Below are 14,873 nucleotides of genomic sequence, written 5' to 3' on the forward strand. Positions count from 1 at the left end.
ACTAGGCAAAAACTAGTTGTTTATATTTATTTTAAGGATATTTTATAACAAAGTTAGTGCAATTGTGTCAAGTAGGTTTAGAGCCGGTAAGTAACTAAGAATGACAAATGGAATGTTCAATTAAAACATGGATCAAATCAAATAAACACAAGTTCTGAAAGAATTTAATTAAATTATTTCAGCACACATATAAGTCATATCATCCATCTTAAGGCCATTATACATTTTGTAAAATTACTCAATTTTTCCGAATCATTGAAGAGAAAGAAATTATATTTATAAAATTCTAATATTTTAGTAAAAATTACATTTGAAAATAATTGCAAACTTCGAAATATTAACAAAAATTGAGATTCGTATGTAATTTACTTACATGAGTAGAAATTTCTGGTGGAGCTTTCTGTAAAAATTTACTTCTCTTTTTGATGCAGCAAAATAAATATTTCTGTTCATAGGTTACTTTTTAGTCAATAGGTAAAAAGGAGCAACAACTTGTCCCTGTTCACCAGCATATTTATTTAGAAGGATCAAGTGCTTGAGCTGAGACACCATTTGACTGATTTTTACATCTAATGATGCAGATTGATAATGAAGCTATAATGAAGACAGCTATTATAATTCCCATGACTGTAATAATAATGATGAGATTAAGATGCACCTTCTCTTCAGTGTGAAGCTGAACAACATTTAACATTTCTGATGTGTTGTTGCTGATAGTGAGTGTTAAAAAGAGAGTAGTTGTTGCTGATAGAACTGGCCTACCACTATCCTTGACAAGAATGTCAAGCTGATAGGAGCCAGCATTTTGTTGGCTGAGTTGTCTATTGAAAGCTAAGAAACCAGTGTACTGGTTGATGGTGAACATCTGTTTGTCATTGCCTCTGATTATTTGATATTTTAGAAATGCATTCTCTTGACTATCACTGTCGGCTGCCTTTATCTGTGTGATGTTCTTGTTTCTGGCATCAGGGTAATATGTGACATGTAGATTGTAAGGTTTAACACTGGGAAATGTAAAATATGGAGCATTATCATTTTTATCAGTGACCTCAACAATCACATTGACTGTGTTATTGAGAGATGGTGTTCCATTGTCTTTCACAAACACCTTGAAGTGATAAGTATGTTGAAACTCATGATCAAGAGACATAATTGCTGATAGTAATCCATTTGTGGTTATTTTGAAAGGTAAGAAGTGTTTGTTGTTATTGGTGATGAGAGAATATGTGAGTTTTCCTCCATCTCCCAAGTCTGGATCAGTGGCATTGATGTAGCCAAGAGTAATTCTCGAGTTTTGATTCTCATCAATGAAGAATTTAAATGTGTCTTTTGTAAATTGTGGCCTTACATCATTGATGTCCATCACTTGAATGGAGAATTTGCTGTTACTATGAAGAGGAGGAGAGCCTTTATCTTGACAACTGATCACAACATCATGGTGCTCTTCTTTCTCTCTGTCAAGAGGATTTTTCAGTGTCACTTGATATTTATTAATACCTTCATTCTTACTTAAAATTTGAAGCTGAAATTTATCATGATAAAAGAAGCAATAGACATCTCCATTTTGTCCTTGATCATTGTCTATTATATCCACAAGTGCAATGACACTGCCAACTACCATGTCTTCCGAGACATACATTTTATTATCTATAGGAGGTGTTGCTAACGTATATTTCATGACGGGAGGATTATTTTTCATGTTGATTCCATCAACACAAACAGTGGTGCTGAGATGATGTTTTGGACTTACACCATTGATGTCCATCACTTGAATGGAGAATTTGCTGTTACTATGAAGAGGAGGAGAGCCTTTATCTTGACAACTGATCACAACATCATGGTGCTCTTCTTTCTCTCTGTCAAGAGGATTTTTCAGTGTCACTTCATATTTCTTTGTACCTAAATTCTGAAGCTGAAATTTATCATGATGAAGATGACAACTGACATCTCCATTTCGCCCTTCATCATTGTCTTCGACTTTCATATAAGCAATAAAACTGCCAACTGACATGTCTTCCGAAAGAATAATTTTATTATCTATAGGAGGATACACAAAATACAATCTTATGTAAGGAGGATTATTTGTTATGTTGATTACATAAACTAATGCAGTGTCGCTGAGAGGAGGTTGTCCTTTATCAGTTGCATCTATAATCAACACGTCACCTGAATCTAATGTGCCGTTCAGAGAGATCTCGCCAGTTTCTTCATTAAGTATGAAATGGTTTTTAACCTGCTGGCTTGTTCGTGGGTTAAAATGATAGGAAATTTTCCCATTTTCTCCAAGGTCAGCATCATTAGCCAACACAGTAAGAATAGGAAACGTTTCATTTGGTTCATTCTTTATATAAACCTTATAAATGTTTTTAGCAAATACAGGAGAATTGTCGTTGACATCTGTCACAGAGACAAGAATATCTAAAACACTTTGTCTGGATGGAGATCCACCATCTTTGGCAATTAATTGTAACTTGTACGTATCTTGTTTTTCTCTGTCGAGCATTTCTTTTAATACTAAGGATAGTTTTGAAGCACCGGTAACATCTTTAGAAACCATTAATTCAAACGGTTTATCTTGACTATTTTTTAACTCATAGCTAATCTGAGAGTTATTCTTACTGATATCTTTGTCTATGGCATTTGGTATCGACTTTTTCATGCCTTTTTCCTGTCCTTCTTTAAAGTTGATATTAATTGGCTGATTGGGAAATCGAGGTCGATTGTCATTGATATCTTTTATGTTCACCTTAATTGCCAATATTTTGATATAAGATCCTTTATGGACCACAACATCCAGCAGTTGGAAACATTCCTTGTTACGTTTGCACATGGATTCAGCATCCAAGATTTGTGATGTGTAGAGTTTACCAGTTTGCTGAGCGACTTGGAAGAATATGGAATCACTTTGCTGGAGTTGGTTAAACTGGATGGTCCCCTTGTCTTCTGGTAAAAAAGATTCCATGATGTTAGAATCTGTGGCAATGTCCCCGATGTAAGTGCCCGGTCTCTTTCCTTCCTCTATTGTATATACGAGATCAGCACAAATATACATTTGATAAAAAGAAAAAAGAAAAATTATTTTAAATAGAATCTTCGTTTCTGGTTTGGTTCTTGTATTAAAGTAAATCAAATCCATTTTGCCAAATAATCAATCCACAAATGCTTTTTCTGAAAGTAAAAAATTTAAAAGTTTTTATAAATTGATTTTGATTCATGATCGAATTGAAAAGTTAAGTAATAACAAAAATAATGATTACAGACATTTTAGATTAGCATTTATTCATGAATTACTATAATTTATTAGTATACTAACTGTGATTTGATCAACGTCTGTTGGCCTAAACCTTTTTCTGTATACTTTAGTAACACAAAATTCATGCTGAAATGTACTGTAGATTAAGGACTGAGTTATGTTTTAATTGTTCTAAATAACTACATTTTATAATTAACTGAGCAAGTCTCTCTTCTCTTCTCTCTCTATCTCCTTATCTCTCTCTCTCTCTTTCTCTCTCTCTCTCTCTCTCTCTCTCTCTCTCTCTTTTTGCTATCTTTGGACCCTCTGTTCTGGAGTAGTTAACCCCCCTATATCTATGAACATTATGGATTCATCTGGCTTATATAATGCCAGACATTTCTATCTTCAATTAGGGAGTAAACTTGTAGTTTAACCGCTTGCAGTGAACCCCAGAACTCTTTCACCTTATAATTGTGACCCTTTAAACCAGACAACAACATTGGCAACGAAAGGATTTCTAAAAGGACCTACAACAATCTCTTTTCGATAAACGACCAACTTTTAGTCAACAAACTCAAATTTTTTCTCCCTTCTTTAGAAATACAAAGATCGGCTACACAACCGTTTTTCAATGAGACGAAAAACGACCTCTGAAAATTTCTTTTTCAAAAACCCTGAGTAGAAATTTTTTTAATGACTGTGACCATAAAAATTCTCTGTTGATAATCCATATGACTTTTTTTTATGTAAAATCATGAGAAAAAGACCAAAAGTATATTAATCCTATGAAGAATTGAAACCGCATTCACTATATGATGAGAATTCAGGACAACGACTTGAATACTCAACTGGATTTTCGTTACGAAAAGGGGTTTCAATTCGTTTTTATTCCAAATTTTTCTGGACTCAAAATTCTGTATTTTTTTTCTCGAGAGTTAAAATAAATCCTTAATTGACTGTTGTTATCTGTATAAAATTGAACATTCTTTCTGTTAAAACTACACGTACGTGACTTTTTTATGGAAAAATTTGTCAGTATTAATTTCGTCTATCTTTTCTGTAAAGTCGCGGTTTTTCTGTTTATTTAAAAAGTACAGACTTTTTTTTTTAACTATTTTTTAGACCCGGATTTTTCTTGTGATTCTATTTATTTTTCAAAATGGAAGAGCTTTCAGGGTAACTTGTTAAAATGATGTGTCTACAGCAAGCTCAGACGTTAGAGTTGCAGAAACAAAATATGAAAAGACAGAAAGAAAATGATGAAAGATAACTGCAGCTGATGAAATGCGTCGAAGAAAAGCAGAGTAAGATGCAAAAAGAGTTAAATAGACAGTGAGAAATAGAGAAAAACAAAGAAAAGAAGAAGAGAAAGAGAAGAGGAAAGAAAGGAATTCAACTAACTCAAGTAATAGCAAATAAAGACAGTAACGAGTTAAGACAGAATGTTTTTTTATCCTCATATCGCAATCTGGTCAGCATTAGAAACATTTCACTACGTTCCTAAAGAGGATTTAACTTTTGAAGCCTATTTTCGCAGATTTGGTGACGTATTCAGGATATCAGCAAGTCATGGAGTGAGCAGATGAAGGTCCGTCTTTTATTACAAAAATTAGGAGCTGTAAAACATAACAAGTTCGTGGACTACCTTATCCCAAAACAGACAAGTGAATTGTCCTTTGAAGAGGCGGAGAAATCTTTAATGGAATTATACTGTACAAAAAAAAAAACAAAAAAAACAGATTATTTCATAAAAGATGGAAATGTATTAAACTGACCTGCAAAGAAGGCAAAGATTACATTACATTTGCTTCAGTCGTAAATAGACACTTTGACGACTTCAGACTATCCTCATTGATGATCGACAACATTTGGCTGATACATCTGCTACTAGTCTCTCACTCCTAGACAAGGTTCAAAAGAGAGTCGTCAACCTAATAGGTCCTGAACTGTTATCTAAGCTCCAGCCTCTGTCCCATCGACGAAATGTTGCATTCCTCTGCCGATTCTACAAGTATTTTAATGGTGAATGCTCCGACGAACTGCAAGCACTTGTAACCCCTCGACGTAAATGTTTCTGGGCAAACAAGCAGCTAAATCCCACCCCTACACAGTAGAGATCCCTAGATGTAAGAGAGCTTTCTACTCCAGTAGTTTCTTCCGCAGAACTACTAGACTTTGGAATTCCCTTCCGGTTCCTGCTTCTCCATCTGTACTGACATGCAGAATTCAAGTGTAACCTGAACAGACATCTTGCTGCCCAACTCCCTACATAATACCTCTGTAGCTTAGGTCCCTGATAGTAGCCCCCTACATCAAAGTGGCAATGTGCCTTGTTTGGGATGAAAATGTAATGAAAAAAAAAGGTCCTGATTTTTATTCAAGCCTTAGTGCCAACCAAGGAAGCTGATCCCAGATGCTGGGTGTTAAATTGGAAAAGGAGCCAAATATAACTCTTTAATTGGCAGAGGAATGCCAAAGAAGCAAGGCTCCAAAAATGTAGAAGAGGCAGGAGTAGCAAACATTAGAAAGATACGAAGTAACAAAAAATTTGAGACCCACAACAGTCAAGCAAGACCAAACAGAACTTCCCGGAAAAATCTCAAAAGAAGTCGGATTTGCCCCGTTACCCATCCAAAAGATGTGGAGAACTTAATTGGCAGAACGATTGTTCATACCGGTTCCCAAAATGTGATCTGCCCAGAGGCAACAGACACAAAGCCTCATATTGCAGATCAAAAGAACCCCACAGTAGCTATGTAAAAGCAATGAGGACTCAAGCGGAGGACAAAAATGTACAGAAGTACATTAGGGTAAAAATAGGGGAAAGGAAGTTAGACTTCAACTTGACAGTGGTTCGGATGTGTCCATTATAAAGCACCATACTTGGTGCAAAATTGGAAAACTAAGGATGAGAAAGCTGTAACCGGAGAAAGAATAAGATTCGAAGGTGAAGTTACTACTAATGTAACCTTGAAGGGAAAGACACTGAAACTCAAGATGTTTGTGTTAAGAAACACTAATAATTTTTTTGGTAAGGACTGGATCCTTTAAACTCTGGGACTCGCCCATTAGCGATTTTTGTCAGAAAGTTAATAACCTTACAGCCAAAACTGAAAAAAACTAAAGAAATATTGGATGAACTAGGGTGCTGTACAAAAATGGAGGCGAAGTTCAAATTACAAGATAATGGCACCTCAGTCTTGTAAAAGAAATGAAGCATATCGTTTGCCTAAGCGAAACTGGAATAGGGCCGACCACTTCCTTAGATGAGTTTATAATTAACGGATACTCTAACTTAACAGCTAAATCTGACCCCCAAGATCGCCATGGGCATGGAATATGTGCCTACATTAAAAATGGCTTCCCGTGTGGCAGGTATATCTCTAGAGAAGATCCTAATTTACCCTATATGTGTTTCAGCGTTGCACTTGCTAACACCACCGCATCTATATTTGCCCTCTATCGGCCCCACAACAGCGGAGTTACTATCTTTAAGAGCATATCTGAGAAAATAGACCACATCCTGTCTGCACATCCCTCGGCTAACATCCACATCTGTGGTGACTTCAACGTCCATAACGTGGAATGGCTGACCCATTCAAATAAGACAGACGATGAGGGGAGGTTTTGTCATGATTTTGCCATTGCTTATGACCTCACTCAGATTGTTCGCGAGCCCACCCATGTGCCCGATACACCCGGTCAATATGCAAGCCTCCTAGACCTTTTTCTCTCAACTTCCCCTGAGCTATGTTCATGTTCCATTCATTCTCCTCTAGGATCCTCTGACCACTCCGTCGTATCAGTTAAGATGAAAACGAAATGTAATAAGTCCCCAGACGTACCCCTCCACCGTACTGTATACCAATGCTCTATGGCTGACTGGGATAGCTTCCGTACATTCATATCTGATTTACCTCTGCACTCCATGTTTAAAAAGGAGGTGTCCTCTATAGTATCAGATCTGACCGAATGGTTAATTGTTGGCATAGACCAATTCATACCATCTAAAAAATTCCAACAAAAAACTAACAGCCAGCCATGGTCCTCCCCAGAATGTGCTGCTGCTATCGCACACAGAAATCACTTTTTCCATAGCTACCAACGTAATAGATGCACTGAGACTAAAGCTGCTTTCAGGACTGCCAGCAACCACTGTAAAAGAGTAATAAAAAATGCAAGAGAGCTATATGCCCAGTCTGTTAAATCCAAGGTAGATGATCAGCGGCTTGGTTCCCACCAGTTTTGGCAAATAACAAATAGGATCCTGAACAGAAGTGTGCGTTCTATCCCAACCATTATCATGCCCTATACCCCCTCCTACAGGAATAAAAAGGAGGAGATAGTGTCATAGAGGACTGCCTCATTTAAACACTCGCCAATCCATGTGATGATAATCTCAAGTTGTCTCCTACTGACCACCATAATTTGAAGAGGAATGACGCCATCACCGAAAGTTTCCCCCTGCCTATAATCCCCTCCTACTTGAATAAGAGGCGGCGATAATATCTGGAAGGACTGTCTCATTTAAACACTTACCAATCCATGTGAGGATAATCTCGTGTCCCTTATTTAACATCATAATTTGAAAAGGAATGACGTCATCACCGGAAGTTACTCCCCCCTGCCTATCACTCCCTACTCGAATAAACAGGAGTAGATAATGTCTGGGAGGAATGTCATTTAAACACACGCTAATCTATGTGATGATAATCCCCCACCATAATTTGCAGAAAATTACCCCCCCCCGCATATCTTTCGCCCTTACTCGAAAAGAAAAGAGAAGATTATGTCCTATGAAAACTGCCGACAATGCATGCGATGATAATCTCACGTTGTCCCCACAAACACTATAATTTAAAGAGAAATGACGTCTGAATGACGTTGCAGTTTTCCTGATTACTACATAAATACAAAGGCTTAATAGTAAACAACTTGAGTGAATGAATTGAATCCGAGCATGCGCACAAATTCAAACATGTCAGCTAGTTTGAATTAACAATTTGCATGTCAATTTGCTGATGTCTTTACGTGTTATACATGCATGTAAACAAAATATTTACTCCCTATAAACCATTCTTGGTGCATGAATATTATTTCCTGAGAATTTCAGTGTTATGTGACCAGTAGTTTAAGAGTTTACCTGTTAGATATTTATACACACACATACGTCTACTGTTTTATTTATATAGATTTTTTTTTGTCACTAGTGAAATTCACATATAAAAATCTCATAATGAGTTCATCAAAACCTGGGGAAAAATTCCTAAAAGTATGAACGTTTAGTGATTCACCAAGTTATAAAAAAAGAAATTATATGTACATTTAAAATCAATCTCCTCAATGAGATTCTACTTTTTTTAGGCGATTATATGTGGACACACTGAAAAAGAAAACAAATAATTATTGTAGAATTTATAGTGGATTTAGTTGCACATATAAATTTAGTAAAACATGACCCACATTTTCTGGGCCATTCTAACTTTCAGGGCAGTTAACCACATCTTTTACCACTAATCTTAAGTTTGACCAACTGTCATAAAACCACTAATAATCACTTTATTTTTCGCATTACCGCCCAGACTTAGACTACAAAAAAAGGTATATTTTGTATTAGCGATAACATATTTTATACTAAATTTTGATTAGGAACATTAAAATGACTAAGATTTAAAAAAAAACAAAATTGAGTACTTCCTTAAAATACTGTCTGGTTCGATAGAGCGATCATTTTCTGTTAACTTAATATGCAAAACCGATTTTTTTTATTGTTTTCTTTTTTTTTTCATGCCATTTACACGTAATTGCCTCACAAATAAATCACATTTTTATTTTCTGGTGGATTAGCATAGGTTGCAGAATTCTAATGAGAATTGTATTTTTTTCGCAACAAAATGTTATAATTGCGAATTGGCGAAAAAAGAAAACATGTCGCGATCATTTGTTCAAAGTTTTAAAAGTAATCACCTAAAATAAATTTCACAGTAATCGCCTAAAAACGTAGAATCTTATTTTTGGGAGTTGGCTAATGGTAACTAAAGATCTTAATTTACACATTTGCTATTATTATTATTACTAGCAGAAGTACCCGTAGTTGACTGGATTCAAAAACAGCCTACAGAAAATGGACTGTGATTGATGAAAGTATGATAGGTTATGAAAAGGAGGGAGTTGTAAAGAGATAGGTTTTGATACTCAAAAATTTTACCCTAAGCAAAATATGATGAAAGTAAAGATAATTTTCACGAAAATATATATATTTTTTATCAACTTTGTTTCCATTCGTAGCCAAGAGTGACCAACAAAATGATGTTTCCTTACAAAGAGAAAATGTTATATATATAATATAAATATACAGGAAATAAATGTTACTATAGTCAATAAAAGTTACTTTTATGGTAGAAAAGTTCATTGGTTTGTATTTTTAAGTAGTTTGTAAAAAACAAATTTTTTAATTCATGAACCGGTTTAAAAAAAAATCAAAATGGCAGCGACTTTGAAATGGAGAGCCCCGTTTGAAGGAGGGGCACCTGAGCATTCTGTGTTAACAATTTAAGAGAGTTCCGTCAACGTAAGGAATATTCATAAACATATTTTAATGTTTTCCGTTATTTTGTGCTTGAGGAATATTCGATTATGGCATGTGTAGTTTATATAAAAATTCATTTAAGTAGTTATCGCCTCAAATTTCGTTTTAATTTTGGTTTGCTGAAATTATTTCAAGTAAAGAGCATTAAAAACAATTTAAAACAAAAAAAAACATGAACTGAACTTTTATTGACTATGGTAACATTTATTTCTTGTATACTTATTTTTTTGGGTAGTCGTTTGTTGGCTTTTCTGCTAAACACTCTTACTAAATAATATCGACGAAATATCGAAAAACAAAGAAACAAAAACAGTTTTGAAAAATAATGAAGCTTTACTTACTTTAGTAAAATAATCCGAAACAGCAAAATGGGATATTAAAAAAGCAAACACCTAATTATTTTAGTTTTTTTAAAGCAAAGAATCGATATAAATATGAATAAGAAGAAAATGGCGCCCTTTTCAAGCAGAACAGCTCGTTTCAGTTTTACAGTATTGAACGGTGTAGTATTGTGCTGTCGGATTCAGGGTTGCACTATTGTAATGTAAAGAACACGCAAAAAGGGTTGTAATCAACTGAATTCCTTCTAGTACACTGACAAAAATAAAGCTTAAACAGATATATAAATAAAAATAAAAAGGTTATGTAAATGTTTTTAAAAAGACACGTAATCACGTGAGCAGGATTTTTTCCTTCTTTTGACATGATAACAAGCAATGTTCTTATTTTTTATTATTTATCTATTTATCTATTTTTGAAAGAGTGCCACGTGCAAGTGGAGAAGGAAAAAACAGAGTTATGCAAAATTTGTGTCGAGAATTGTCTAAAGTTCCGACTTTTTTTTTTTTTGGCTTTCACTTTAATAAGAACGTGAATTTATGAGGTGAATTTATTCGACACAATATGATTCAACTCAAAAAAATAAATAAAAGCTAACGTGAATTAAGATTAAAGTTAAGGTGTTATTGTGGACCCTCACCCCTTTTAAAAAAACCTTGTTAAACTTTGTGACATATTTACATTCTATGGAGGTCAGGCGTGAACAATAATTTTATTATACCATATTTCTTCAAACTGAAACATAATTATCAAAGTATACTTACGCAAATAGATATGAAAAGACTTTGTTAAAGCTTGTGCCATATTTCCATGGAGTACAGGTGCGAACGCAGACCCCACAATTTTATTATACCATCCCTATTTACGTGTAAACATACTTATTCTTATGCACATTTATATAAAAACCTTGTAAACGTTTTTTTTCATTTTTTATTTCCATACTTTGGGGGCCAGGCGCGAACGCATACCCCACAATTTTTATGAACCACCGTTCTGCCAGATCAAACATACCCATTCCTGATCCTCGATACATCTTCTATCATTATATGTAATCAGTTTTTTAAAATAGTCAACCATATAGGAGCCTATTCGTGACCACACACACACACACGCACACACACACACACAGACGTTCAGCTTTATATTATAGAAGATTATTATTATTTTTATTATTATTAGTAGTAGTAGTAGTATTTCTGCATTATGTTTACATTAAAACAAATGCATCTATTAACCGATTAAATTTAATAATTAGGATAAGAAATGTAAACATTTTTTGACAGAGAGAAATCACAGAATTCTTCACCTCTCCTCCGAAATTCCCATGTTTAGAATGGTTTTCTCGGAAATTATTTTAATAGTGGAAGAAGGATTTTGTAAACTATTCTCTTTTTACACCATCCTCTTATTGTGCATACAAATCGTCGACTATTTTCAATTTTTTAAAATTACATTTTCATCCCAAACAAGGCACAGTGCCACTTGATGTAAGGGACTACTATCAGGGACATAAGTTCCAGAGATACTATGTAGGGAGTTGAGCTGCAAGATATCTGTTCACATTACACTTGAACTTCTGCATGTCAGTACAGTTGGGGAAGCAGAAACCCGGAAGGAAATTCCAGAGTCTATGAGTTCTGGGGAAGAAACTATTAGAGTAGAAGATTTTTTTACATCCAGGGATCTCTACTGTGTAAGGGTGGAATTTTGTTGCTTATTGGGTTGGACGGAGGTATTTACCTCGAGGGGATACAAAGGCTTATAGTTCGTCGGATCATCCACCATTTAAATACTTGCAAAACAGGCGAAGCGATGCAACATTTTGTCGGTGGGACAGAGGTTGAAGCTTAGATGACAGTTCAGAATGTATCAGGTTGGCGACTCTCTTTTGAAACCTGTCCAGGAAAGAGAGACTAGTAGCAGATGCACCAGCCCAAATGTGACAACAATACTCCATACATGAGCGAATGGTAGCCTTGTAGAGGTACAGGGTACTTTCAGGCGTAAGTAACTTTCCATCACGGGAAGAGAGTCCACCTTCTTCGCAGCAGTCTTGGAATGCTCTCAATGTATCTTTTTTTTTTTTTTTTTACATAATGATCACCACTTATCAAGGCCCGGAAACCACTCAGGGCTAAGGGTTATTGCAAGTACATTACGTTAGTGTGGAGATTTGATGAAGTGTTTACTTAAGGGGGCGGTTCATTAGGAATTTGTTAACATTGGACTTGAAGACATCCAAGATGTAGTCCGGTGGGAAGCAGGCAGACGGAACAGAGTTCCACAGGCGTGCAGTTCTAAGAAAGAAGCTTTGTTCATGGAATCCGCGTTTTGATTTAGGCACAGATATAGAGTGGGGGAAATTTTTCACAGTGGATTCAGCTAGACGGGTGTTTTTCGTGAAAGATTGGCGAGGGGGGACCAGAGATTGGAGTTCAGACGAGCACCTTCCATGGAAATAACCATAAAACAAGGATAGGCTCGCAACGTCTCTTCTGTGGGAGAGAGGTTGCAGGGTAGAGAAAAGGGCATCCCCCACTAAGCCATGAAGTCTATTTTGTACTCTGTCAAGGCAGGATAGGCTGTTTTTAGCAGCTCCTGCCCAGATATGGCAACAGTATTCCATCCTTGGACGTACTTGGCTTTCATATAGATAGAGAATTGCATCAGTAGTGAGATATCTTCTGGAGCGGTAGAAGGATCCCACCATCTTTCCAGCGACCTTGGCAACAGACTTGATGTGCGTGTTGCATTTCAGATCAGGAGTAAAGGTCAAACCCAGAAGCTTGTCAAAACACGGGGCCTCACCCAGACGAGAGCCATCCATCACAGAGCGTTGATGATGTAAGGATAGGAGTTTGGTTTTGGATGCATTAAAGGTAACCAGACACAACTTCCCCCACTGAACCACGCGCTCAAGATCAGAGGAGAGAGAATCAGAGAGAACTTTGTCATTTACAGCCTTTGATGTGTTGCCGTAGATGGTCATGTCATCAGCACAGATGTCAACGAATGATTTAAGTATGTGTTTAGGGAGGTCATTGATGTAGATCAGGAAGAGAGTCGGGCCCAGGATTGACCCCTGAGGGACTCCAGCATTTATATTGCAGGCCTCCGATTTTTGTCCATCTACCACTACTCTTATGAGCCTATCGGAGAGAAATGATTTCATGATTGAGAAAACATTTCCAGTTATACCGTAGCTGGAAATCTTGTGAAGTAGACCCTTATGCCATACCTTGTCAAAGGCGTTTGATATGTCAAGAGCAATTGCCCTAGAAAGGAAGCCTTTGTCAAGAGATTCACTAATCCTGTGGGATATAACCGTCAGCACATCTACGGTAGATCTTGCAGAGCGGAAACCATATTGTGTGTCACTAAGAAGGTTATTCCTGCTGAGGTGGTTGACTATTTCTCTATTTAATATAGATTCCAGCAACTTACTCATAACACACAGGAGACTTATTGGTCTGTACTGAGAGGGAGATGACTTATCACCTGAATTCTTAAATACAGGGCAAACTGATGAGGTCTTCCAGGGAGTCGGAAAGCACTTCTTCTTAAGGCAGCGCTTAAATAGTTTCATAAGTATGGGAGCAAGTTCTGGTTGAAGCTTTTTTAACACTATAATTGGGATGCCATCAGGGCCAGTTGCTTTACTGGAATCTAGGTTCTTGATTAGCTTGGCGACCTCATGCACGGATATTTGTATGTTACCTAGCTTATTCTGTGTTATATGAGGAAATATGGGGAGTTGATGGCCTTCGTCGCATAGGGTAGAATTAGCTGCAAAGTTCTTTGCAAATAGCTTGGCCTTGTCTGACGCTGACGCTCATGTTTCGTGTGAATGGTAAGCCAAGGAGTTTGAAAGAAGTACTTTCAGGTAATGTATCTTTAGCCATAGCTATTGGTGGTTGAGAAGGTTTCTTGTAATTATTGAAGGAAACAAGCTTAGTCTTAGCAGCATTAAATGTGACCATCCATTTTTGTCCACATTCCATTACACACTGGAGGTCTTCCTCTAGGGTTTCTGCCATTCACTTGGACATGCGTTCATTCATTTTCCCCTCATGCCAGTTATAGAGCATAGTGTCATCAGCAAATATACCCATCTCAGACAATTTTATCAGGGAGGTCATTTATGAATATTAGGAATAATAAAGATCGACCCCAGAGGTACACCATCTCTTATTTAAGAAAGATTTAATTATGTTAAGTATTCATCCAGTGATACCGTATGATCTGATTTTCCTGAGAAGACTATCATGCCATACCCTGACAAAAGCCTTAGATATATTTAGGGCTACTGCCCTACCCCTCCTACTTTGTCCAGTGTATGGTATATAAGTTCAGAGATTACAGTTAGAATATCTGTTGTAGAACGAGCTTGCCTAAATCCATATTGTTGGTCAGTCAGAAGTTTAGCAACTGTAGGGTGAGAGACTAGAGCTTGATCAATTATGGACTCAAATTTTTTTTACAAAGAGAGGGAGGAAGCTAATGGGGCGATAATTTAATGGGTCAGTTTTTTCGCCAGAATTCTTGTAAACTGGTACCACAGAAGCAGTTTTCTAGCAGTCAAGAAAGAAAGATTCGTTAAGACATTTGTTGTAAAGTTTAAAGAGGACTGGAGCATTTTTTTTAATAGTACAGCCGGGATGAGATCAGGTCCACATGCTTTTTAGGTGTCTCAAGCTCTGCCTCTTGGTC

General features: G+C 36.4%; 1 protein-coding gene across 3 annotated transcripts in view; it reads right to left on the reverse strand.

Moving 5' to 3' along the window:
* Positions 1-379: 379 nt before the first annotated feature.
* LOC145242952 (protocadherin-9-like) overlaps positions 380-14,873 on the reverse strand; it is a 25,950-nt gene continuing 11,456 nt past the window's right edge. For all 3 annotated transcript variants that reach the window (XM_080106061.1, XM_080106062.1, XM_080106060.1), the window contains one exon: positions 380-3,168. In XM_080106061.1, coding sequence (XP_079962187.1) covers positions 515-3,136 — 2,622 coding nt within the window. In that variant the 5' untranslated portion in view covers positions 3,137-3,168 and the 3' untranslated portion in view covers positions 380-514. The remainder of the gene's footprint in view (positions 3,169-14,873) is intronic.

The sequence above is a fragment of the Euprymna scolopes genome, chromosome 21, assembly GCF_053919585.1.
Source record: "Euprymna scolopes isolate OS-2025 chromosome 21, ASM5391958v1, whole genome shotgun sequence".
NCBI classification, from domain to species: Eukaryota; Metazoa; Mollusca; class Cephalopoda; order Sepiida; family Sepiolidae; genus Euprymna; species Euprymna scolopes.